The 27,407-nt window shown below is 42.8% G+C and overlaps 1 protein-coding gene across 1 annotated transcript in view; it reads right to left on the reverse strand.

Annotated features, from left to right (window-relative positions):
• Window positions 1-27,407, reverse strand: part of SLC35F1 (solute carrier family 35 member F1) — a 677,622-nt gene that overhangs the window by 102,801 nt on the left and 547,414 nt on the right. The window contains exons 4-5 of the mRNA XM_073575938.1: window positions 8,922-9,081; window positions 806-974 (exon numbers count right to left, since the gene is read on the reverse strand). Coding sequence (XP_073432039.1) covers window positions 806-974; window positions 8,922-9,081 — 329 coding nt within the window. The remainder of the gene's footprint in view (window positions 1-805; window positions 975-8,921; window positions 9,082-27,407) is intronic.

The raw sequence follows: 27,407 nt of genomic DNA on the forward strand, positions 1-27,407 counted from the left end.
TATCTTAAAACATCTTGACCAGCTGTGTTTAGCTGGATGAAAAAACACATTTTTCATCTATCCTAACAGATACCAACTTAATCCTTTTTTTAGCATTGAAAATAGATCGTAACTGATAATCATGTGTTAACAGATCTGTTTTTTTAAGTCCTGCGCATTTCAAGAACACTAGAGATGTTCAGAGACACCTCTAGTATTTTCTTTTCCAAATAGAGAAAAAATGGATACAAAACAGGAACCAAAATGAGGATTAGTTTTTGCTCTATTTGTTATAGATCAAATTGTTTTATCACTGGATACATTACAGACGGATGACAACTAGACATGTAAATAAAACTTAACACACAAATGCTGCTTTATATACAAATCAAGATGACATATTGAGAATATCTTTAGATTGCTAAGAAGTCTTGAACACCAAAAATTATTGCGAGAGGCCTGAAACATCAGATAAAATGTTTAGGTGGGTCAAATAATACTAAGTAATAAAATACTAAGGAGTTGTCTAGTTTAGAGAAACAAATTTCATATATTCCAGTGAGGGATTACTTGAGTTAATAGATTGGGATCTTTTCTCCTGAATCCTTGGCTTTTGGAAAAATATTCAGAATTGAGAGTTCTCAGTGGTTGATGTCTTTTGGAATGGAAAGCATGCTTCTTTCATTCAGTCCTGTCCTGCATTATAAATAGAGGTGACCCAACCCTTCCATATACATGCTCAGAAAATCTTATCCATACTTTAAATATCTTTGTCTAATAATTATTGCCAGAGTAGATGTTAAATCTTCTTTTACCATATACTCACAGCTGTATTCCACTGAAGAAAGATCCAAAAAGTCCAATCATTCCTAGTAACTCAATTCGACTGAGATTTCGAACTATGTACTCTTGACACACACTAGAAATCCCATATAGAGTGGCACCACCAAGGACCAAGACATCCCCAATTAATTTGCTATCTCCTGGAAAAAACTCTGTAGACAAAAAATAAAATATAAAATATTAACATACAGTTAAAAATATCATTTAACAAAGAGGCATTTTCTTTAAATATAAGTAGGAGACTTTAGTCTATATTATGTGTAGAACACTCCTGAACAGTATGTGCTCAAATAGTAATTATATTAAAAGATTCTATTGGGAAATTATTCCATGAGTGGTATTAAAAGCAAATTAGAAAACTGGTTTTCACATTAGTTCTGATAATTTAATATACATAATTCTTTGTACTTATATATTCTAGAATTGTGTAAAAATAACTAAGCGTATTGAGGTATCTCTAATAGAGTGGTTCACCTTTTCATATAACCTTGTAAAACGAAAAAAGTGGTTTGGTACCGTGTTAGCCAGTAGAAAAAAATATATAAAGTGCTCTCAGTGAGAGAAACAAAATAGGAATCTTGTGGGTATGATACCTTTTAATGGCTAACAAATAATAGTGAATGTTGTTACAAAGCAAGCTTTTGGGACTGCTTATGTCCCTTCATCAGGCTGATATGACAAAATATTTGAAGAAACCTTATTTATATACAGTTTAAAGCACAACATTTCAATAAACAAACAATGAGCTTGAAGAGAGAATCCTTAATTAGGTAAGATCAGATAGGTAGTATGAAAAGTTCTGAAGATCAAAGGGCTCCTTGGAGGAGATAGCTCAGATATGGTAATGGGTCATAAAACCTTCTGACAAATTGAGTCCTGTGTGAATAGAATCAAAGATTGTAATGAATTTATGCTCCCACACTCTCCGATGTGTCTGTGATTTAAAATTGCCTTTTAAAATGACAACTTTCATATTGCCTATGTTGTGTCCTGGACCACAGAAATGTTTAGCCACAGGTAAATGGTTTTTTTTGTCTGTAATTGTATGACGATGAGACCTCATCCTTGCTCTCAGTCTCTGTCCTGTTTCTCCAACATAGAGGCCACCCACAGGACATACAGTGGGGCAAAAAAGTATTTAGTCAGTCAGCAATAGTGCAAGTTCCACCACTTAAAAAGATGAGAGGCGTCTGTAATTTACATCATAGGTAGACCTCAACTATGGGAGACAAACTGAGAAAAAAAAATCCAGAAAATCACATTGTCTGTTTTTTTTTCATTTTATTTGCATATTATGGTGGAAAATAAGTATTTGGTCAGAAACAAGCAATCAAGATTTCTGGCTCTCACAGACCTGTAACTTCTTCTTTAAGAGTCTCCTCTTTCCTCCACTCATTACCTGTAGTAATGGCACCTGTTTAAACTTGTTATCAGTATAAAAAGACACCTGTGCACACCCTCAAACAGTCTGACTCCAAACTCCACTATGGTGAAGACCAAAGAGCTGTCAAAGGACACCAGAAACAAAATTGTAGCCCTGCACCAGGCTGGGAAGACTGAATCTGCAATAGCCAACCAGCTTGGAGTGAAGAAATCAACTGTGGGAGCAATAATTAGAAAATGGAAGACATACAAGACCACTGATAATCTCCCTCGATCTGGTGCTCCACGCAAAATCCCACCCCGTGGGGTCAGAATGATCACAAGAACGGTGAGCAAAAATCCCAGAACCACGTGGGGGGACCTAGTGAATGAACTGCAGACAGCTGGGACCAATGTAACAAGGCCTACCATAAGTAACACACTACGCCACCATGGACTCAGATCCTGCAGTGCCAGACGTGTCCCACTGCTTAAGCCTGTACATGTCCGGGCCCGTCTGAAGTTTGCTAGAGAGCAATTGGATGATCCAGAGGAGTTTTGGGAGAATGTCCTATGGTCTGATGAAACCAAACTGGAACTGTTTGGTAGAAACACAACTTGTCGTGTTTGGAGGAAAAAGAATACTGAGTTGCATCCATCAAACACCATACCTACTGTAAAGCATAGTGGTGGAAACATCATGCTTTGGGGCTGTTTCTCTGCAAAGGGGCCAGGACGACTGATCCGGGTACATGAAAGAATGAATGGGGCCATGTATCGTGAGATTTTGAGGGCAAACCTCCTTCCATCAGCAAGGGCATTGAAGATGAAACGTGGCTGGGTCTTTCAACATGACAATGATCCAAAGCACACCGCCAGGGCAACGAAGGAGTGGCTTCGTAAGAAGCATTTCAAGGTCCTGGAGTGGCCTAGCCAGTCTCCAGATCTCAACCCTATAGAAAACCTTTGGAGGGAGTTGAAAGTCCGTGTTGCCAAGCGAAAAGCCAAAGACATCACTGCTCTAGAGGAGATCTGCATGGAGGAATGGGCCAACATACCAACAACAGTGTGTGGCAACCTTGTGAAGACTTACAGAAAACGTTTGACCTCTGTCATTGCCAACAAAGGATATATCACAAAGTATTGAGATGAAATTTTGTTTCTGACCAAATACTTATTTTCCACCATAATATGCAAATAAAATGAAAAAAAAACAGACAATGTGATTTTCTGGATTTTTTTTTCTCAGTTTGTCTCCCATAGTTGAGGTCTACCTATGATGTAAATTACAGACGCCTCTCGTCTTTTTAAGTGGTGGAACTTGCACTATTGCTGACTGACTAAATACTTTTTTGCCCCACTGTATATTGCATAGAATTAAATACACCACATTGGAAGAGGAACATGTGAATGTCCCTGGGATCTTATAGTCCTGCTGTGTGTTGGGAAATTGGATTTTGTCTTTGGTCTCTATATAAATGCAGGTTTTGCATCTTCTCCCATTGCAAGGATATGTTCCTCTTGGTGAATCAGAGGGCATTGAACTTCGGATAATGATGTTTCTTAGATTGGGAGGTTGTCTGTAACATAGCAAGGGGGGGTCTTTGAATAGTGTTTTTAACCGGTCATCCTTGTGTAGGATATGGTGAAGTTTCTTAGCCATTTTTCTGAGTATTTCAAGCTGTGGGTTGTAGGTCACTACCAGAGGTACACGATGATTTTCCTCTTTTTTTCTGTATTGAAGTACTTGACTTCTAGGGATCCTTGTGGCCCTAACGATCTGATCATCAATGGAGGTGGGATGGTAACATTGATTTAAAAATGACATTTTAAGCTGGGTTAGGTGTTCATCCCTGTCCTTGGGACTGGAACAGATACGGTTATATCTGAGGGCCTGGCTGTAGACAATGGATTTCTTAATGTGTTTAGGATGGAAGCTGTCCCATTTGAGGTATGTGGGACGGTCAATTGGTTTCCGATATACTGATGTTTGGAATGAACCATTTTGGATTTTTATGGTGGTGTCTAGGAAGTTGATTTTTGTTTTTGAATGGTCTAATGTCAAGTTTATGGTTGGATGAAATTTGTTGAATTTGTCATGGAAATTTAGAAGTTCTTGTTCAGGCTCAGTCCAGATTATTAATATGTCATCAATGTAACGGAAATAGGCAAAGGGTTTGATAGAGCAGGATGCTAAAAAGTCATTTTCCAGTTTAGCCATGAAGAGATTAGCGTACTGGGGTGCCATTTTACTTCCCATAGCGGTGCCGGTGCGTTGTAGGTAGAGCTCCTCACCAAAAGAGAAAAAGTTGTGTGTGAGGATGAATCTGGTAAGTGCTATTACAGACTTGGAGGGGATCCCATTGGCCTCAAGAAACATTTGGCAGGCCGCTAGTCCATCTTCGTGTGGGATGTTGGAATATAAGGATTCGACGTCCATGGTGGCTAAGATGGTGCTGTCGGGGAGGGGACCTATCGTGGATAGCTTATTAAGCAGGTCTGTAGTGTCCTGTATATAGCTGGCTGTCTTCCTTACCAGCGGCTTGAGGATGTTTTCAATCCACCCTGAGAATTTTGACAGAGAAGAACTCCTTCAGTCTAAGTCTCCTGAAGTATTGTTCCATGTCACTACAAAGTTCTGTTTTGTCTAGAGGTTTTGTAGGACAGAATGTGAGACCCACTAATCTAGAACTTAATGTACTTTCCAGAGGTCTCACATTCTGTCCTACAAAACCTCTAGACAAAACAGAACTTTGTAGTGACTTAGACTGAAGGAGTTCTTCTCTGTCAAAGAGGACTTGGGGCTTCTGGGCAGCCAAACTCAAGTCAAACTAGAGAATAAGAAAAACTCTGACTGGACACCTCCCTCTGGCTGCAACACCATTTTGGACCAATATATTGACTCATTTAGACATTCGATGCAGTCCACGATATTGGATAAAAAAGCAAAGGAAACATCTAATATAAGTTTGCAGGAGAAAAAGGCGATTCACGGCCTTAAGAACAACAGGGAGATCACAATTAAGCCTGCGGATAAAGGTGGTGCCATAGTTCTCCTTAATACAACTGACTACATCAAAGAGGCTCACAGACAACTGATGGATATACAGTACTACACCAAACTGGATGATGACCCAACTCCTAAATATCTGAGGGAGTTGAAAAGAGTCATCAAAGGTCTATGTACAGACCCCATAAACCTTCTGGACTTAATACCCGAAAATCCAAGGATGGGAACTTTCTATATGCTTCCCAAGATTCATAAGCCAGGCAACCCAGGGAGGCCAATCATCTCAGGGGTGGGAACACTAACTGAAAAATTCTCAGGGTGGATTGAAAACATCCTCAAGCCGCTGGTAAGGAAGACAGCCAGCTATATACAGGACATTACAGACCTGCTTAATAAGCTATCCACGATAGGTCCCCTCCCCGACAGCACCATCTTAGCCACCATGGACGTCGAATCCTTATATCCCAACATCCCACACGAAGATGGACTAGCGGCCTGCCAAATGTTTCTTGAGGCCAATGGGATCCCCTCCAAGTCTGTAATAGCACTTACCAGATTCATCCTCACACACAACTTTTTCTCTTTCGGTGAGGAGCTCTACCTACAACGCACCGGCACCGCTATGGGAAGTAAAATGGCACCCCAGTACGCTAATCTCTTCATGGCTAAACTGGAAAATGACTTTTTAGCATCCTGCTCTATCAAACCCTTTGCCTATTTCCGTTACATTGATGACATATTAATAATCTGGACTGAGCCTGAACAAGAACTTCTAAATTTCCATGACAAATTCAACAAATTTCATCCAACCATAAACTTGACATTAGACCATTCAAAAACAAAAATCAACTTCCTAGACACCACCATAAAAATCCAAAATGGTTCATTCCAAACATCAGTATATCGGAAACCAATTGACCGTCCCACATACCTCAAATGGGACAGCTTCCATCCTAAACACATTAAGAAATCCATTGTCTACAGCCAGACCCTCAGATATAACCGTATCTGTTCCAGTCCCAAGGACAGGGATGAACACCTAACCCAGCTTAAAATGTCATTTTTAAATCAAGGTTACCATCCCACCTCCATTGATGATCAGATCGTTAGGGCCACAAGGATCCCTAGAAGTCAAGTACTTCAATACAGAAAAAAAGAGGAAAATCATCGTGTACCTCTGGTAGTGACCTACAACCCACAGCTTGAAATACTCAGAAAAATGGCTAAGAAACTTCACCATATCCTACACAAGGGTCACCGGTTAAAAACACTATTCAAAGACCCCCCCCTTGCTATGTTACAGACAACCTCCCAATCTAAGAAACATCATTATCTGAAGTTCAATGCCCTCTGATTCACCAAGAGGAACATATCCTTGCAATGGGAGAAGATGCAAAACCTGCATTCATATAGAGACCAAAGACAAAATCCCAATTCCCAACACAAAGCAGGACTATAAGTTCCCAGGGACATTCACATGTTCCTCTTCCAATGTGGTGTATTTAATTCTATGCAATATATGTCCTGTGGGTGGCCTCTATGTTGGAGAAACAGGACAGAGACTGAGAGCAAGGATGAGGTCTCATCGTCATACAATTACAGACAAAAAAACCCATTTACCTGTGGCTAAACATTTCTGTGGTCCAGGACACAACATAGGCAATATGAAAGTTGTCATTTTAAAAGGCAATTTTAAATCACAGACACATCGGAGAGTGTGGGAGCATTAATTCATTACAATCTTTGATTCTATTCACACAGGACTCAATTTGTCAGAAGGTTTTATGACCCATTACCATATCTGAGCTATCTCCTCCAAGGAGCCCTTTGATCTTCAGAACTTTTCATACTACCTATCTGATCTTACCTAATTAAGGATTCTTTCTTCAAGCTCATTGTTTGTTTATTGAAATGTTGTGCTTTAAACTGTATATAAATAAGGTTTCTTCAAATATTTTGTCATATCAGCCTGATGAAGGGACATAAGCAGTCCCGAAAGCTTGCTTTGTAACAACATTCACTATTATTTGTTAGCCATTAAAAGGTATCATACCCACAAGATTCCTATTTTGTTTCTCTCACTGAGAGCACTTTATATATAATCTTGTGATTACTTATTAGGCAATTGAGACATTTGAGCAGATTCATCTATGCCTTTACAACAGAAAAAAATTGTAAAAGTGTTAAGAAGTTGTACAAATTTTGCACATTAAGGAATTGTGTAAAAATTTGAATCAACTCCATCAAAATAGGCAGAGCTGGGGAGGAGCCGGGGTGGGACATGGCTGTGGCTATGAATTTGGTGTCTTCTACTCCAGCAAGACTCTCATTGTGCATATAAACCCCATTTTTTACAACAGTACTGTTATGTACATTTATGTAAGCAGGAAAAAAGGCAATGTTTCGGGCCAAAATTTGCCTTTGTCAAGCACAGTATAAACACAAATAACTTGAACAGCTGTGTAGCCAAGAACACTATTGGGCTACTACTTCTTCCTCCTTCCATTGATTCGTTGTTGTAGAAACACTACATAATCTAAATGTCACTTATTAAAATCTCATAGAAAAAGAAAAAATATTAATAAGATTAATATTAGTCACAACTCCTGCATGGAGAGGCAATGTGATTAAAAGTGGAAGGTAGAATGTATAACTGTTATGTCTGTCAGAGGCCAAAGGCTCAAAAAGACTACTTCGGCCAGACTTGATGCTAACTAGTTCATCTGTCAGATTCCAAGGGACCCCCAGTCTTCACCACTTAACCGCTGTACAGAGATTTGGTCTTGCAAAAGAAGGAGGAAAGGGGGACAAGAAAACACAGAACAAAATCCTATATATCAACCAAACAAGTCAAATAAAAATGGACTTTTAGCGCTATACTTTTCACTTTGATCACATTCCCTTTCATAGTTACATTACAAAATTACTACTGCAATTCAACCTGAAAAATATACTATACTAGCTATAGTAACTAATTGATTGTTGAAGCAATTTTTTTTAACACAATATTAACCCCTTAATGACTGCCGATATGACTTTTAACGGCTGCAGTTAAGGGGCCTTATTCATCCTGCACCTCATGCTCCTGCTTTTTACACCGCCTACTTCTGCACCTCACGCTCCTCCTTTATGCACAGCATTTTTCTGCAGCACAGCTTTTCTCTTTCATAGTTGCCTCCTTCGGCAGCACCTCATACTCCTCTTCCATATACGTTTGGAAACACTTAATCCCGAGAGAAATTGCACTAATTGAAATAAAGCGTATCGTATACACAATTGTTTGAATTGTTTGCAGATTTGCAAATGGAATGGAGCAAGATCCCTCAGGATGTCTTGAATACCATAGTGGCTTCAATGCCCCGTCGGTGTGGTGTAGTAATTAAAGCGAGAGGGTATGCTACAAAATGCTAAGTTATGGCATTGTAAACAATAAATTACTCTCTATGTTGTGATCAATAAATAGTATATGCAAATCTTTTGGCAGTCAGTTATATTTAATTAAAAGACCATACCTGTATTCTAAAGCATTTTGACTACAATTAAGGTCTTGCATGATAACAACTTCATGCACTTTCTATTCATCACCAGGAAAATGGCATCACAACAACCAGACAGAGGTAATCACACTTTTAATAAAAAAAAAGCTAAACTTTTGGTTGCTACTGTATATAAAAACATTGTAGTGCAGTTATGCAAGAGCATTAATAAATGTAACCATATGATTTACCTTCCTTTTGTTGCCTTCCCATAAGCACATCAGCTCCTGCCATGCAGCCTATTCCTAAGATGCAAGCTACTGCCCCAATGAAGTGTAAAATCTTATATCGCACCAGTAAGAAAAACCAGGACAGAAGTATGACAACAGGAATCACAAAACAATTAAGTAACTGCAAAAAAAGAAAACAGAATAGTAATTACTGTACAATATCTATAACAAACATTGTAAATAGTTGGCTTATAATATGGCTTAGTTGATTTAAACGGTATTGCTCCAATGCAAAAGTTATTAATAGCTCCAATATTACATCGTATCATACAGGATTAGAGATGAAAGGATCTTTTTAAATTTAAGTTCGACAACTTTTCCTCCAAAATTAGATTTGCGGTCAATAAAGTTGCATGAAACTTAATAATGGAAAGCTTGTATTTGCTTGGAAAATACACGGAGGGGTGGGAGAGAGGACCCTGCTAACCATAAGAGCTTACACTCTACAGGTGAGAGAGAAGCCCACTGAGCATAAGAGCTTACACTCTACAGGAAAGAGAAAACCTTGCTGACTAAATTCTCACTTTACTGGAGAAAGAGACTTAACCAGTGACTCTGGAGATGGAAAGCAATTTTGCTGTACAAACTGTGCTGCTCTGGGAACTGCTGTTCTGTGATGGCCCAGATACTGACCACCACTGTACTAGATATGATAATCAGCTAGATGTCATAGCTGCAGGGCATTATGGGGAAGCCGACACGGCAACACAAAATAATAGTAGCTGATTTTCTGATGCTTCAGCAGTGTGGAAAATGGTGTCGGACTAGGTTTTTTTGCTTGGCAAACCGCAAATGGAATCTCAAAATGAACTGAATTCTCGTGAAACAGCGAATTTCAGAAAATTTGACTTGAACTTGGTCTTCCACTGGTCGATCCGGTTATGTCTATACAGGATCTAATTATAGTATGAGAAGGAATTATTCACTTGTATATTCTGTGTAGAAATAATGGACAACTGAGTATTTTGACCATATCAGCATTTTATGCATATTTTCCAAACTTTATAAACTTTAATGCTTATTGAATGAAGCAGATCAGGTGCTGTGTATTGGTGTAGTGAGGGAGGATGAGGCCTAAGGAAATCGACAACCTTTATTGAGGAATGCAGAATTATTAGGCAACTTGTTTTCCTTAGACAAAATGGGTTAAAAAAGAAATTTAACTAACTCTGAAAAGTCAAAAATTGTTAAAAGTCTTACAGAGGAATACAGTATTCTGGAAAATACTAAGATATTGGGGTGCGATTACAGGACCATAAAAAGTTTTGCTGCAAATAGTCAACAGGATCACATAAAATGTTGAGAACCATCAGACATGAAGCAACCAGGAACCCATTATCCTCTATGGCAGTCACATTCCAGATATGCAATCTCCCTAGAGTGCTCAGAAGTACACGGTGTTCAGTGCTTGGCCAAGGGAAGGAATGCTGAAACCCTTACAGCATTGAAAAAGGCACAGATGTTAAAAAATCAAGACTGGGCCAAGAAATATCTGAAGACAGATTTTTCAAAGGTTTTATGGACTTATGAGATGACAGTGACTCTTGAAAGTCAGAGGGATGAGCTCATCCCTGGTTCAGTAACGGGCACACACCTCAACTTTGAAGATGGAAGGCTTATGACTGTGATTAAAAAGAAGGGTGGCTATATTGGATACTGATATATTTTGTACATTTTGAGGTGTTTGGTTATTATTCTCACTTTAACTTACAAAACTAAACAGTTGAGATAAGAAAATTATTTTTTCAGTTAGTTGCATAATAATTCTGCACACTATTAGTTTCCCAATAAATATGCTCACATAGAGTAGATATTCTCCTAAGAAAGACAAAACTCAATTTTTCTGTCTTAAAAATCCAGGTTTATTAACCTTTTGCATTGACCAACATAACTGTAGTTATTCAACAATAAAATGAATCATGGAAAATAAAAATTGTCTAATAATTGCGCACACAGTGTACACTGAGATAGCTCTGTTAATGATGATCACAACATTGTTTAATTAGCATGATAAGTGATAAATCATCATAATTACTGCATTACTGTAAATCAGGGACATTGTAAAGTTAGAGGTAGCTATAGATAGAAATAGTTTCAAGAGATTTTTTCATAACCCAAATGAATTAAACATAGCATATCCTATACTTTACACATGATGCTTAAGAAACCCCTGTATCAAATTCTATATACGGTACTACCTATATTATCTAAATCAGGCAACAGCTTTTTATCTATGAGGGAACCCCACAAAACATCTCCCCACAAATATTAAATCAGTAAAGTGTGGAAAGCTCTGGGTCATGATATTCCTTTCTTCATCCGCTTTTTAATGATCATGAGAATTTCAGTGGTCAGACAATTATGGCCTGTGAATAGGTGATAAATGTCATTCATGGGAAAACCCTTTAAGAGCAAAGAGCCTGATTAGTAGTATTTTGGCAAGTAAAGTACACACATGGCCATTGGTGCTGTAGCACTGATTAAATCGATACCTGTGGTGAAGAAATCCATTTTGTGGTTTTTTTTGTGTAATCAGTGTTTCAAGTTTTTTTTATAATTATAGCTTCTTGCATCGGAGCAGGACTGTGGGTAGGTTCTTCAGCTCTGCCTCCGCTGCTTCTGTTGATTTTATTGTCCTCCTGGCTTAAACTTCACGCCAGCGGCATCTGCGCACATTGATCTCCAAGTAGCTTTCAGGAAAATGGCGTTGGTGGTGACACATGTGCAGATTTAAATCTCAGCTCCATGATAATGAGATCTCAATATGTGCATGCCCTGCCACTGGCGTCACTTTACTAAAGACCACCGGGAGGTCAGTTTGTGCATGTGCTGTCACCACTGACACCATTTTCCTTACAGCTGCCAGGAGATCAATGTGCGCTGGGGCAAAGTTTAAACCAAGTTGATGATAAAGACACCAGGAGTAGCTGAGGGGCCGTCGCAGAGTTGAAGACCCTATCCACAGTCTCGATCCGATGCAAGAAGCTATGATTATAAGAAAACGTCAAACCCTCATTACACAAAATCCACAAAAACAGATTTCTTCACCACAGGTATCGCTTTAATCAGTATCACAGCGCCAATATGGCCATGTGTGTACTAAGCAAAATCCTGGTGACAGGTTCCTTTTAAGACTAGTATTGTGCACACCAGAATCAATGAAAGGACTGCTAAAGTAAAACGTTTTAATACCTACCTATTTATAGAGAAATATACTGATAAACACCTATTTACAAACATTGTGATAATTGCACATTCAATTTTTGTTTTGGTCATTGAAATATGGTGGGCAGATATGTGCATGTGCTCCTTGTGTCCCGGAGTCTCCCTGTGCCTGTATCTTTATGCGACTCTGACTACCCAGTCATGTAATGTGTCAGCTGATGCATCATGTGGTCGGTGACGTCGATGGGCTCACTTCCGAGTCCTCCTGGGATAGAATATACAGACATTCCTCTGTCCTGTGCCATTTGATTGCAGGAGCACTATATACTGTATGTCCACATATACATTACCCCCTGGAGAACGTAGGCTAGTTCTGAAACGTGCGTTGGGGTTTGGCGCCACACCACTAGCAGCTACCTACATTGTCAATGGTATGTTTGTTTATTCCTATTTATATTATAATGTTATTGTGATTGACTTTTATTGTCCAATTTCTTGACATGTGGTTTGTTCATCGTCTATATTTTTCCCCCTATGTAATCTTTATGTTCGATAGTACCAGTGCATTATATTTATGATTGATAATTATGTATTTTACCAGGCTATCTAGCATTAATTTATTACTAGCGTTAATACAGTTTGGATAGAGATCTCTAAAATTATGTTTTTCTGCCTTACGTTATGCTGCTATGTGCCACCACATGCCCATAGACGCTTCAATATAGGTATTTTTATGTATCTAATCTGTCTGATATTATCTTTGACCGACTCTCGGGTTCCTTCTTTTCGGTTCTTTATCAATTCCGAGTGATTTCCACTTTAGTCCTCTGGCGTATTTCAGTGTACTATTTTTTCATTAGGTTCATATACTGTATAATCAATTTATATGCCTTATGCCTCTCTTCCGTACCCAATTGGCTTAACTAGAGTAAAACGTGCCTAAAAGCCCCCATGCAAATTAGATTAATGTTGATTGAATACACCAATATCGGTGAATTCATCTGATGGTCTGTATGGGGTGCCGGCCAGCTGATGGTGGGGAGAGATGTCGATCACACATGTCCTATTTTGGAATTCTGATTGCATTGTTCTCATTGAGATAACATCTCAGCCGCTGAGGTGTAGGTTGGCGGCTTTCGAGAACCCACGAGCACTCAGCCGAGCAAGTGCTCCTGTGTGGCAGTGTTGGCTGAGATGGTTCTCAGCCAAATAATCAGCCAAAGCATCATTATGCTGACAGCCATCTATTGTCACCATGTTTTTGCCACCTAATCTGAGAGTAGCATAGTACAGAGACTTATACTTTGAGAATTTGATGCCAATTTCAGACAGGCACAATATGTCCTCAGCTCCCACTAAGTGTAAGTCACCATAAAACAGAAAGCAAGTTTGGTTCAGTAGAACTGTCCAGTCCCCGGGTTTTGTTATATTTAGCATTATGGCCATCTGAAACCAGTCCATCACACCATGTAGCCAACTCTAAACTTACTGAATGCAACAATTAGCTGCTTTAGGAATTTATGATCACTTCATCAAACAACAGTCAGTTAGGCAACCTCCAAATAATGGTAATAACATTTTATAATGGTACTTCGGAATATTTAGTCTTTTTGCAGTTAAGTATTTAATTAGTGAATAGTTACAGAAGTTCAGCGTGTTGTTAAAGCTTTTCATAGAATATTCTTGATACATTGACTGTATAATTAATTTATCATGACACTGTTTCCGTGGCAACAAGCCGAATGAATGAGGGGAAAAGGCATAATTTCTACCTGTTTTGTTTGAAACTTCGGAGTCTAGTTAATGGATGTAACAAAGTAGATCCATTGTCAGGAAGCATCAAATAAAAATCCAAAGCTACTGCTCTGACATCAAAAGCTTCTTAATAAGTCCGGAGCTGTTCTCTGGTGACAGGTGCTAAGAGTGGAGAACATGCCACAGGTAATTGGAGTGATGATATACTGCACATCCAGAGCTCCTGCTGTGTCGAGACTTGGCGTAATATCATAGTGTCATCTTTATTAGCCTGTCTGCTGTTATATATATTTTTAACACTTCTTTAGACTTGCCTGTCTGTCAGCCAATATAGAAACCATACCAATTTGTGGATCATGTACTCGTTGGGATGAATACCGTAGATGTAAAACTGTTTTCCCACCAGAGTGTCCACCTAGGTTCTCAGTAGTAAAGCAAAGAAAATGTAAGGTATCTTTAATGCCCTGGGAAACCCCACCGATTAAGTGGCAGAAGCTCCAGAGGCAGTTACATGTAAACATTGAACGAAGTTGCACTGCATGGCTCAGTACAATGTATCAAGATTGTGGCCTAATGCTGGACCGCTTTTGAATACTACCATTCAAAGTATTCAAAACTTAATTTAGAAACTTTCTTAATCTATCAGTTTCTTAACATGAGTTAATGCAAATTGGAAGAAAAAACTAAAAAGTTACATTTACTTTTATACAGTTCCAAAGTTTTCATTTTCACAAGGGTAAAAGGAGAAAGTGGACCACACAATTTGCTATGTATTTTCCCAACAGTAGAATGGTACCTCATATGTGGTCGGAAACTACAGGTGGGATACACAACAGGGTTCGGAAGGGAAGGAGTGCTAGTTGAGTTTTGAGTGCAAATTTGTCTTGAACAGATAGCGGATGCCATGTCAAATTTGCAGACTTTCAAAGTGCAAAAATGACAGAAACTCCCACAAGTGACACTATTTTTGGAAACTACATCCCTCAAGGAATTCATCTAGTTGCATGATGACTATTTTGAAACTCTGGTGATTCAGAGAATTTTAAAATATTGGGCCATGAAAATAAAATATTACTTTTTTTCTTGAAAATGCTGCTTTAGCCTAAATTTCTCATTTTCACAAGGCTAACAGGGAAAAATGGACCCAACAATTAGTTGTACGATTTCTTCCGAGTACATGTATACACAATATGTGGTTGGAACCTACTTTTTGGGCACACGGCAGAACTTGGAAGGGAAGGAGTGGCATTAGACTTTGGAGCTCAATTTTTGGTGGAGTGGATTGTAGACACCAAGTCACATAGACAGCCCCTTAGATGCCCAAAAAACACAACATAAACACCTCACAATTGACCCCATTTTCAAAACTACACTGCTTGAAGAATTCATCACGCACAGGTGATTCACAGAAGTTTATAGCATTGGGCTGTGAAAATGAAAAATTACATTTGTTTATACTAAAATGTTGCTTTAGACACAAGGTTTTAACTTTCAAGAGGGATAATAGAAGACAATGGACCACACAATTTATTCTGCAACTTCTACTGAGAATACCAATACTGCATCTGTGGTCAGAAACTACTGGTCAAGCTCAGTGCAAATCTCATTACAGGTTTGCGGTTGCCATAATCTGCGCTACTGCCTGGGGCCCCAGGCTATGGAGGGCTCATTGCCAGATTGCTCTCAATATAATGTTTTTTCTACGCCATCTGCGGCGCACATATCCCAGCACGGAGTTTTCCTGATTCTGCACTGCAGACGATGCAGAGTGGCAGCACAGCTCCAGGGAGAGCTGCTGTCGCCTCTGCTGTGCCAGTGTGATGAAGTCATCAGCTGTCGCCGGCAGGATGACATGATCACGCTAGCATGTACGCATGTGGCCAGACCATAAGTGCATAAGTGGAGCCTCGGGGACTGCAGCAGAGCACCAGGGGAACAGGAGCGAGGTAAGTATGTCTATAGTTTTTCTTAATTAATATGTGTAATAGACCTCAACACTCGTAGTGTATATAGGAGGCTATACCAAGGCTCACACTGTATAGAGGAAGCTATATAGGGGCTCACACTGTATACAAGAGGCTAAATAGGGGCTCACGGTGTATATAGGAGGCTATGGGCTGCCTCAAACTGTATACAGGAGGCTATATAGGGGCTCACACTGTATACAGGAGGCTATATAGGGGCTCACACTGTATACAAGAGGCTACATAGGGGCTCACGCTGTATACTGGATACTATATATGGGCTTATACTGTATACAGGATTCTATGTGGGGTTTACACTGTATACAGGAGGCTATATAGGGGTTCACACTGTATACAGGAGGCAATGTGCGACCTCACACTGTATACACGAGGCTATATAGGGGATCACACTCTATGCATATATGGGCTTGCACTGTATATAGAAGGCAATGTGCGGGCTCATGCTGTATATAGGAGGCTATATGGGGCTCACACTGTGTACAGGAAGCTATATAGTGGCCCACACTATATATAGGAGGCTATATGCAGCCTCAAACTGTATACATGAGATTATATATGGGTGCACACTGCATACAGGATGCTAGATAGTGGCTCATACTGTATACAAGAGGTTATGTAAGGGCTCACACTGTATATAGGAGGCTACATGGGGGCTCACACTATACAGGAGGCTATATACGGTCTCACACTGTATATAGTAGGCTATATGTGCTTCACGTTGTATATACAAAGCTATGTGCAGGCTCATACTGTATATAGGAGGCTATCATACTGTATATAAGGGGCTATGTGCTGACTTATACTGTATGTAGGGGGCTATGTTCAGGCTCATACTGTATATAGGAGGCTATGTGCGGGCTCATACTGTATACAGGAGGCTATTTGCAGGATCATACTGTATATAGGAGGCTATGTGCGGGCTCATATTATACTAGATTAAGGCCCAATGCTATCGCATCGGGAGGATAGTGACACACCTCTTGCCATGTTAACCCTCAACACACACACCTCCTCAACACACACTCCTCTCACCTTTCACCATCTCCACTCACGTCCCCCCCTCTTTCACTCCACATACGACCCTTTCTCTCATACTCACGCCGTCATCGCCGCTCCTCCATGATCCCCGACATCTTCTTCCGCCGGCGCCATCCTGGATCCAGACGTTGTCCACGCCGGCGACATGTTCTTGCGGCGACGCCATCTTGAGTATCGCGGGATTTCATGATACTCAAGATGGTGTCGCTGCAAGAACATGTCGCCGGCGTGGACAACGTCTGGATCCAGGATGGCGCCAGTGGAAGAAGATGTTGGGGATCGTGGAGAAGAGGCGATGACGGCGTGAGTATGAGAGACGGAGTGAGAGAAAGGGTCGTATGTGGAGTGAAAGAGGGGGGACGTGAGTGGAGATGGTGAAAGGTGAGAGGAGTGTGTGTTGAGGAGGTGTGTGTTGAGGAGGAGTGGTGTGTTGAGGGTTAACATGGCAAGAGGTGTGCTGTGACGTCACCAGTTACAAACTGGACGGAAGTTGTTCTAACCCGGAAGCTGCTTAGCGCGTTTATTATTATAGATATATATAGGAGGCTTTATGGTGGCTCATACTGTATACAGGAGGCTATGTACGGGCTATTACTGTATATAGGAGGCTATGTGCGGACTCATACTGACTCAACCTTATCCGAAAGACGTTAATGACTATAGACCTGTAGCATTGACATCACACCTGATGAAGGTACTAGAGAGATTGGTTCTCACACGTCTCCGTCCTTTAGTGAGATCGGATATGGACCCTCTCCAGTTTGCCTACAGGCCGGGCATTGGTGTGGATGATGCCATTATCCACCTTCTAGATAGGACTCTCTCTCACCTGGAGAAACCTGGGAACACTGTGAGAATAATGTTCTTCGATTTCTCTAGTGCTTTTAATACCATACAGCCAGGTCTACTGAGAGACAAGCTGGGCCTTGTTGGAGTGGTCCTCCAACTCTCCACCTGGATCCTTAACTACCTCACAAACCGACCTCAGTTTGTAAAGGTTCGGGACAGTGTGTCAGACACGGTGATCTGCAATACATGGGCACTTCAAGGTACAGTTCTTGCCCCTTTTCTCTTCACACTGTACACTGCGGATTTTAAGTGCAACTCATCTAGCTGCTACTTGCAGAAGTATTCTGATGACTTTGCAGTAGTAGGCCTCATCACAGGAGGAGATGAAAGAGAGTACAGAGATACTAACCAAGCTTTTGTGTAATGGTGTCAGAGGAACCACCTTAGGATTAATTCCGGGAAGACCAAGGAATTGGTGGTGGACTTTCGCAATGGAAATAATCCACCAGTAGTGGTGAACATTCAGGGAAATGACATTGAGATAGTCGACACCTATAAGTACCTTGGTGTGATCCTCAATAATAAGCTTGACTGGACCCATCACTTGGATGCAGTGTACAGGAAGGGCCACAGTAGGCTTTATCTGCTCAGAAGGCTGAGAGCCTTCGGAGTTAGGGGGGCACTCCTTGCATCCTTCTTCAACTCTGTTGTGGCATCAGTCATCTTCTTTGGTGTGGCGTGCTGGGGTAGTGGCATATCAACCAGGGAAAGGAATAGGCTGGACAAACTGATTAGAAGGGCCAGCTCTGTCCTGGGATGCCCCCTTCATCCAGTTCAGGAAGTAGGCGACAGGAGGATACTGGCCAAGGTGAGCTACATGGTGCAGAATGATTCCCATCCCGTGCGTGAGACCGTGACAAAGATGTACAGTACTGTCAGTGACCGGCTACTTCATCCTAAATGTGAGAGGGAGCGCTATCGAAAGTCCTTCCTTTCTGCTGCAGTTAGGCTGTATAACCAGCACTGTCCAAAACGGAGAACGACCCAAACAGTGAACTGATAGATCCAAAGTTGTGATAGTCCGGTTAGATGTTTCTTTTTTGTATATGTACCTACCTACTGTCAATGTAAGGCCTTTATGCATCTGTATCTGTACTTGTTCCTGCCTTGCTGCTGTAATGCTCTGAAATTCCCCATGGTGGGACGATTAAAGGATTATCTTATACTGCATATAAGAGGCTATGTGGGGTCACATAATGCATATAGGAGGCTATATGGGGGCTCATACTGTATATGGTCAGATGTGACATCATTTGAAGTGATATCTTTAAAGTGTTACATGAGAAATATACCAGATTGATAAACCATGGTATATTCTCCTTCATGCTGCCATGTCCTGATCCATCTGTTTTCATCCACGGGTACGTCTGAACCCGCTTAATCCAGAATACCCACTGTACACCTGAACACCATGCATTCCTCACCCTCTGTTTTTCAACTGGTACGTCTGAACCCGCTTAATCCAGAATACCCACTGTACCCCTGAACCCCCATGCATTCCTCACCCTCTGTTTTTTAACTGGTACATCTGTACTCTGTTTTTTCCCCTGACTTTAATTCCATGTATCATACTTCAAACTTACTGTATGCATATTGATATGCCCATGCTCCTCACACCTAGTGTTATCCTTCCATCTTACTCTGCCTTTTTGTCCAGCTTTGATGCTAGTCAAATGTCCTATTAACTGCAATCTGTTAATTGCTCCCTGCTGTGAACTGTCCTCCAGCCCCCTTCTCCTCCTCCCTCTCTCCCTCACCTGGCTTCATTTCATGGACATAAATGTTATAAGTTGAACAGAGCAAGTCAGATATGACCTTGGTCAGATGTGACATCATTTGAAGTGACATCTTTAAAGTGTTACAGGAGAAATATACCAGAAATAGTCCAGAAATCGGTCAGACGGTAAGACTAACCACTGCTTTCCTATTTTACGTGCTTTTTTTCCCCTGCTCTTTAACCATGCTCACATTTGCCATCACCATTTTTGCTCCACTCATCTTCACTCTCCTTCGCTATCCCCAAACCCCTGCACCCTTGAACCAAATAACTATCTCCCCCTCTCTCTTCCCCCCCTACCTTGCTTCATCTGCAGACATACTCCTTAACCTCAGACCTCTACTACTAAAATACAATGCAAGACGATCACTCTCCTTCACCTACCTGCTTTCCCTTTCTCTGCTTTTTCTCACTGCTGGTGACATATCCCCCAATCCTGGCCCCCCCCTCATACATCCCACTAATTCTCACCCCTATCTTTCTCACACAAAGATAAACTAACACAATCCCTCACACTTAAAACCTGTGCCACTGATCCCCACCCTCCCGCACCCTCTTTCTGGAGTACTTTGGAATGCTCACTCCATCTGCAACAAGCTCCACGTGATCCACGACCTCTGTACCTCCCGCAACCTTTCCTTCCTGGCCCTCACTGAGATCTGGCTGACACCCCTGAGTTATGGCGGCCTCCACTTTACCCACACTCCTCGCCCTGGCAACAGACATGGTGGATGAGTGGGTTTCCTCCTTTCTAAAAACTGCTCCTTCAACCCTATAGACCCCCCACCCTCCCTTATCCTCCCTTCTATCGAGGTTCACTCTGTCCGTATTTACTCTCCCTCTAATCTCCAAATGGCTGTCATATACCGACCACCGGGCTCAGCCACTGTCTTCATCGACCAATTCTCCACCTGGCTCCTCTGTTTTGATTGGGTCACCGAGGAGGAAAACAAAACCAAGCTAAGTCACAGAAAACCAGAGAGGTTGGTAACTAAGCGGATTGCAGACCCCTGATCCTAACCACAACAACTAGGAGTAGCCGTGGAGCGTACCTACAATGATTCTAGACGCCTCGTCACAGCCGGAGGACTAAATAAGCCTAAAGCAAGAAAAGGGGAAATCTAAACTGCCCCAGAGCAGACCCCAAAGGAATAGACAGCCCCCACACATGTATTGACAGTGAAACAAGATAAAAACACAAACACAGGTAGGAAAATAGGCTGAGCAAACGATGGGGCCCACACTAACTAGAAAGGACAGGGAAGGAAAGATACTGTCTGCAATGACGCCAAAAAACCCTGCAAAAATGGCCAACACTTCTGATAGCAAAAAAAACTCTGAAGTCACTAGACTTCACCCACTATATTAGCACTCTGGCATATTCTGAGAACAGAGCAAAAAGAGGCCAATCTAATAAGGGACAAAAAGCAAACTGGCACATTCAGTAACATAACAATGGAAATTCAGCACAGCCCCAGCCGGGGTCGGCTAAGCACACAAAAACTGAATAGACCAAACCAAATCAAGTGTGAACAATAGCAGAGAACACTTAGCTTGAGAAGGCAGGAACTGAACTGGAAACTAGAACCTCAGGAGGCAGGAAAGAATTACCAGCATGGGAAAAGGGAGTCGGCTGTCTTAAATCCAGTCTGAGACTCCAGATGTCCAATCCTCATCCTCATTATCAGGTGGCAGGTCTCTGTTAATTAGATCAGCTTCATTACCGTTTGCCACCAGCAGAGGGAGCCCAGAAAGAGAACTCACGACTCCTCTGTCAACACAACCAGCTCCTTCACCAGAAACCAGAGGCAGACCAGAAAATGAGTTCACAACAGTACCCCCCTTGAGGAGGGGTCACCGAACCCTCATCCATGCCACCAGGCCGATCAGGATGGGCCCGGTGAAAAGCACGAACCAATCTATCTGCATGAATGTCAGAGTCAGAGACCCAAGAATTATCCTTCTGGCCATAACCCTTACATTTGGCCAAATACTGGAGTCTCCGTATAGCCAAACGAGAATCCAATATTTTCTCTACCTCATATTCCACATTGCTTTTAATCAAAACAGAGTCAGGAGGTGCCGCCATAGGAACTACTGGCTCAACAAACCTCTTCAACAGAGATTTATGAAACACGTTATGTATTTTAAACGTAACTGGAAGAGCCAATCGAAAAGAAACAGGATTAAGAATCTCCAAAATCTTATAAGGCCCAATAAATCTTGGCTTGAACTTTGGAGACGCAACCTTCATAGAGATATTCTTAGACAACAACCAAACCATATCTCCCATTTTAAACTGGGTACCAATGGTCCTATGCCGGTTGGAAAACCGCTGGGCCTTTTCCTGAGAGAGGGACAACTTATCCACCACTTGGTCCCAAAACTGCTGCATTCTCTCTACCACAGTGTCCACACCTGGGCAGGCTGAAGATTCCACTTGCCCTGAAGAAAATCCAAAGTTACAGAAAAAGGGCGACATCAAAGTGGCAGAACTAGCTCTATTGTTTAGCGCGAATTCGGCCAAGGGCAAAAATGAGACCCAGTCATCCTGATCAGCAGATATAAAACATCTCAAATAGGTCTGGTTTGTTCTCTCATTCTGCCCATTGTTCTGAGGATGAAACGCAGAGGAGAAGGATAACTGAATTCCCAAATTGGAACAAAATGCTTTCCAGAATCTGGAAACAAACTGTTAGGTATCTGGGTTCTATAATGCCTATGCGGGAATCCAGATCCACACATTTGTCTCCAGAGGCTAAGTCCTTTGTTCCAGCTTCTGAGCATGCTCACGGGACTAGCTCTCATTGGAGTTCAGGAGTCAGCTGCTCAGGTCCTGCTCCTGATTTGATTGGTTATGCTCAGGGCTCTGGAGATTTCCGGCAGGTCCCGTACGCTATAAAAAGTGCGCATGGCCGCTATGCCATGCGCTAGTATTTTCATACTGCTGCTGTATGTATGGTGATGGATGCTTGGACTGGTGACTGACTTATTATGAAACCCCTTTCCTCTGATATTACGATTGTGTGAGTGATTGGGCAGCCGCCCATAGCAGCGATAGCGTCAGCGTGCTCCAGCTACACTTTTCCAGCAGCTAGCGTCCTGCATCGCGCCAGCGAGTTTGCGGTGTCTCCTCTGGTGCTCCGTGCACACCGCGCTGTGGTTGCAGTCTGTTGGACGTTCGCAGTTGCGACGTTCCTCATCTTTTGTTACGGTAGGTCTAGACGGAGTAGTCCTGCGGTTTAAGGCTACTCCTGTGACCTTAAATACCGTATCTGTGTTGCTGTCAGTCTGTGATATAGAACAGACTCAGCGTTATTGTATACTCTGTGCGTGCAGCTCTGTGTGTGAACAGAGCTTTCCTCAGTGCATATTGGGTGCAGTTATACCCAGTGCACACTTCCGCCGTAGTGCTCTGCCTCTGTTAGCAGCGGTCTTTCCATCTGCTGCACGGCGGACCCCGGGCGGCGAACACGCTTATTTATATTTTTTTAAGCGTGTACCGCCACCGTAACATAATACTAGCTCCAGGGTCTGGCTAAAGATGGCAGACCAGCAGCAGCTGTTACAGCTTGTGCGTCAGCTCGAGGCTCGTCTTGCCACCCTTGAGAGACCTCTCGCAGCTTCGCAGGCCACAGATGCTGCTGTCCAAGCACTTACGGACGCGGTTGGGCGTATGTCCATGTCTGCTCTTGCACCGACAGTTACCCGCCTCCCGTTATCCGAAAAATATTCTGGGGATGGCGCCTCCTGTAGAGGTTTTATCAGCCAGTGCTCGATTCACCTGGAGCTGCTGGCTGCGCAATTCCCTACAGAGCGGGCCATGGTGGCCTTTATTATATCCCTACTGTCGGGCAAGGCGCTGGAATGGGCCACGCCATTATGGGAGCGTGGTGACCCGGATATCCGGACCGCAGCTAATTTGTTAACTGCTATCAGGCAGGTTTTTCTGGGTCCACGGGTCACACATGATACCTCTCTGCAATTGCTCGCCTTGTCCCAAGGATCACTCTCGGTCAGTCAATACGCCGTCCGTTTTCGGACACTGGCGTCCAAGTTGGAGTGGTCCGACAAGGCTCTAATTCCTGTGTTCTGGAAGGGATTAGCGGAGCATGTAAAGAATGCCCTCTCCACGAGAGAAATTCCTACCAATCTCGAGGAGTTAATATCAATCTGCTTGCGGATTGACCTCCGTTTTTCGGAGCGTGGTTTGGAGCGAGCACACTCCAAACGGAGAGGTACTCCGGCTCCCAAATTTTTTGAGCCTCTGGAGGTGTCTGAACCAGAGGTTCCGCCACCCGAGCCCATGGAGGTGTCTCGCTCCATGTCTGAGACATGTCCGGTTCAAGAGCCTGTATGCGGTTGTCACCACCTACTAGCTGTTTCCCAGGAAGACAGTTTCCCGCAATGCTCTGACTGTGAGCCGGTAAGCGAGACCTTTGTCCCTCCTTGCCAGCGGCCTAAAGTCCTCGCGTGGGCACATGCGCCCAATGCGGACGGCCATCGTGGCTATATGCAGACCACGAAGTCTTTGACCGGTGTGTATTGGAGGCCGCACAGGGCTCGGGACATAAAGAAATTTATTCAGGCATGGACCCTATGTGCTCGGGATAGTCTTCCCAAATGGAGTGTGGCTACACCCGTCGTTACACAGCGGCCATCTCCTAAAACTCCCATTGTCTCCCGGGTATCCCTCCTGAGACCTGGCGATCTGGCCTCTCCTGATACCGTCCGTGTGTCCCGCTTTTCGGTTTCATCTACCGGGACATCAGGCTCGCCTTTTGACGAGTCTGAGACCTGTACCTCTATCGGGCACAGGTTGGTGGACCAGAGGGTTCAGGGAGGAGGGGGCCCTAGGAGGGGGGGTAATGTTAGGAATCTGGGTTCTATAATGCCTATGCGGGAATCCAGATCCACACATTTGTCTCCAGAGGCTAAGTCCTTTGTTCCAGCTTCTGAGCATGCTCACGGGACTAGCTCTCATTGGAGTTCAGGAGTCAGTTGCTCAGGTCCTGCTCCTGGTTTGATTGGTTATGTTCAGGGCTCTGGAGATTTCCGACAGGTCCCGTACGCTATAAAAAGTGCGCATGGCCGCTATGTCATGCGCTAGTATTTTCATACTGCTGCTGAATGTATGGTGATGGATGCTTGGACTGGTGACTGACTTATTATGAAACCCCTTTCCTCTGATATTACGATTGTGTCAGTAATTGTGCAGCCGCCCGTAGCAGCGCTAGCGTCAGCGCGCTCCAGCTATACTTTTCCAGCAGCTAGCGTCCTGCATCGCGCCAGCGAGTTTGCGGTGTCTCCTCTGGTGCTCCATGCACACCGCGCTGCGGTTGCAGTCTGTCGGACGTTCGCAGTTGCGACGTTCCGCATCTTTTGTTACGGTAGGTCTAGACGGAGTAGTCCTGCAGTTTAAGGCTACTCCTGTGACCTTAAATACCGTATCTGTGTTGCTGTCAGTCTGTGATAAAGAACAGACTCAGCGTTATTGTATACTCTGTATCTGCAGCTCGCAGCTCTGTGTGTGAACAGAGCTTGCCTCAGTGCATATTGGGTGCAGTTATACCCAGTGCACACTACCGCCGTAGTGCTCTGCCTCTGTTAGCAGCGGTCTTTCCATCTGCCGCACGGTGGACCCCAGGCAGCGAACATGCTTATTTATATTTTTTTAAGCGTGTTCCGCCGCCGTAACACAAACTGGACTCCTCTGTCCGACACAATGTTCTCAGGAATCCCATGCAACCAAACCACCTGTTGTAAAAACAAGGGCACTAGCTCTGAGGAAGGTGGCAACTTTGGAAGTGGTACAAGATGGACCATCTTAGAAAATCTATCACAAATCACCCAGATAACAGTCATCCTCTGAGAGACAGGAAGATCAGAAATAAATTCCATTGAGATATGAGTCCATGGCCTCTTGGGCACCGGCAGGGGCATCAACAACCCACTTGAACGAGAACAGGGTTTAGACCGAGAACAAGTCCCACAGGACTGCACAAAATTCCTGACATCACGAGATAAGGCAGGCCACCAAAAAGACCGACTCACCAAATCTCTGGTACCAAAAATACCTGGATGACCTGCCAATGCGGAGCAATGAACTTCAGACATCACTCTCTTCCTCCACTGGTCAGGAACATACAATTTTCCCATAGGACAACGCTCAGGTTTATCCTCCTGAAATTCCTCCACAGCGCGTCTCAAATCGGGCGAGATGGCAGAAAGAACTACCCCCTCACCTAGGATGGCAGTAGGCTTGGTCACAATAAGAGAATCAGCAAAGAAACTCCTAGAAAGGGAGTCAGCCTTAACATTCTTAGTGCCAGGAAGAAAAGAGACCACAAAATTAAAACCCGTGAAAACAAGGCCCACCTAGCCTGTCTAGGATTCAAGCTTTTGGTCGACTCAAGATAAATCAAATTCTTGTGGTCGGTGAGGACCACAACTTGATGTCTAGCTCCCGCCAACCAATGTCTCCACTCTTCAAATGCCCATTTCATGGCCAACAATTCCCGATTCACCACGTCATAGTTGCGTTCAAATGGGGAGAACTTTCGAGAAAAAAGGCACAGAGATTCATGTCACAGGATCTTTTTGGGACAAAACAGCTCCCGCACCAATCTCAGAAGCATTTACCTACACCTGAAATGGAAGTAAGACATCAGGTTGCCGTAAAACCGGAGCAGAAGTGAATCTCCGCTTAAGCTCCTGAAATGCCGAGACAGCCTCTGGAGACCAATTCAGCACATCAGCGCCCTTCTTGGTCAGATCAGTCAGTGGTTTGACAATACCAGAAAAATTACCTATAAATTACCGATAGAAATTAGCAAAACCCAAAAACTTCTGGAGAGCCTTCAAAGAAGTGGGCTGAAACCAATCATAAATGGCCTGTACCTTGGCCAGGTCCATTTCAATAGTTGACAGAGACAAAATAAATCCCAAAAATGAAATCCTCTGTACACCAAAGAGGCATTTTGATCCCTTAACATACAGGGAATTCTCCCTCAAAATCCGGAACACAGTCCGGACATGTTACACATGAGAATCCCAATCACTGGAAAAGCTCAAAATATCATCCAGATAGATGATCAAAAACTCATCCACAAAGTCCCGGAAAATATCATTCATAAAGGATTGGAAGAGAGAAGGGGCATTAGTGACCCTAAAAGGCATCACCAGGTACTCAAAATGTCCCTCCGGAGTATTAAACGCCGTCTTCCATTCATCCCCGTGCTTGATGCGAATAAGATTATACGCCACACTGAGGTCAAGCTTAGTAAACCAGCAGGCACTTTTAGCTCTGGAGAATAAATCAGACATCAGGGGTAACGGGTACTGATATTTAACGGTCATTTTGTAAAGGGAACGATAGTCAATACAAGGCCTTAATGAACCATCTTTCTTGGCCACAAAAAAACCCCAGCACCTAAGGGTGAAGAGGATGGTCTAATATGACCCTTCTCCAAAGACTCCTTAATATAGGATTGCATAGCATCATGTTCGGGTACTGATAAGTTGAAAAGCCGCCCCTTGGGAAATTTACACCCAGGCATCAACTCAATTGCACAGTCATAACTCCTATGAGGAGGCAAAGACGCAGACTTACTCTCACTAAATACATCAGAAAAATCAGCCAAATAATCAGGAATATCATGAGACTGAGGAGAGGTGGAGAAAACAGGAGTGTCCCTAAGATCACACTGACAACCCCAACTCACCACAGACACAGATTTCCAATCCAAAACTGGATTATGAGTTTGCAGCCAGGGAAAATCCAGAACAATAGTATCATGCAGATTGTGCAGCACCAAAAATTTACAAATTTCTTGGTGGTCTGGGGCGACCCACATTATCACCTGGGTCCAAAACTGA

Source organism: Dendrobates tinctorius, unplaced genomic scaffold (genome assembly GCF_039654945.1).
Source record: "Dendrobates tinctorius isolate UK_male_01 unplaced genomic scaffold, ASM3965494v1 ptg000046l, whole genome shotgun sequence".
NCBI classification, from domain to species: Eukaryota; Metazoa; Chordata; class Amphibia; order Anura; family Dendrobatidae; genus Dendrobates; species Dendrobates tinctorius.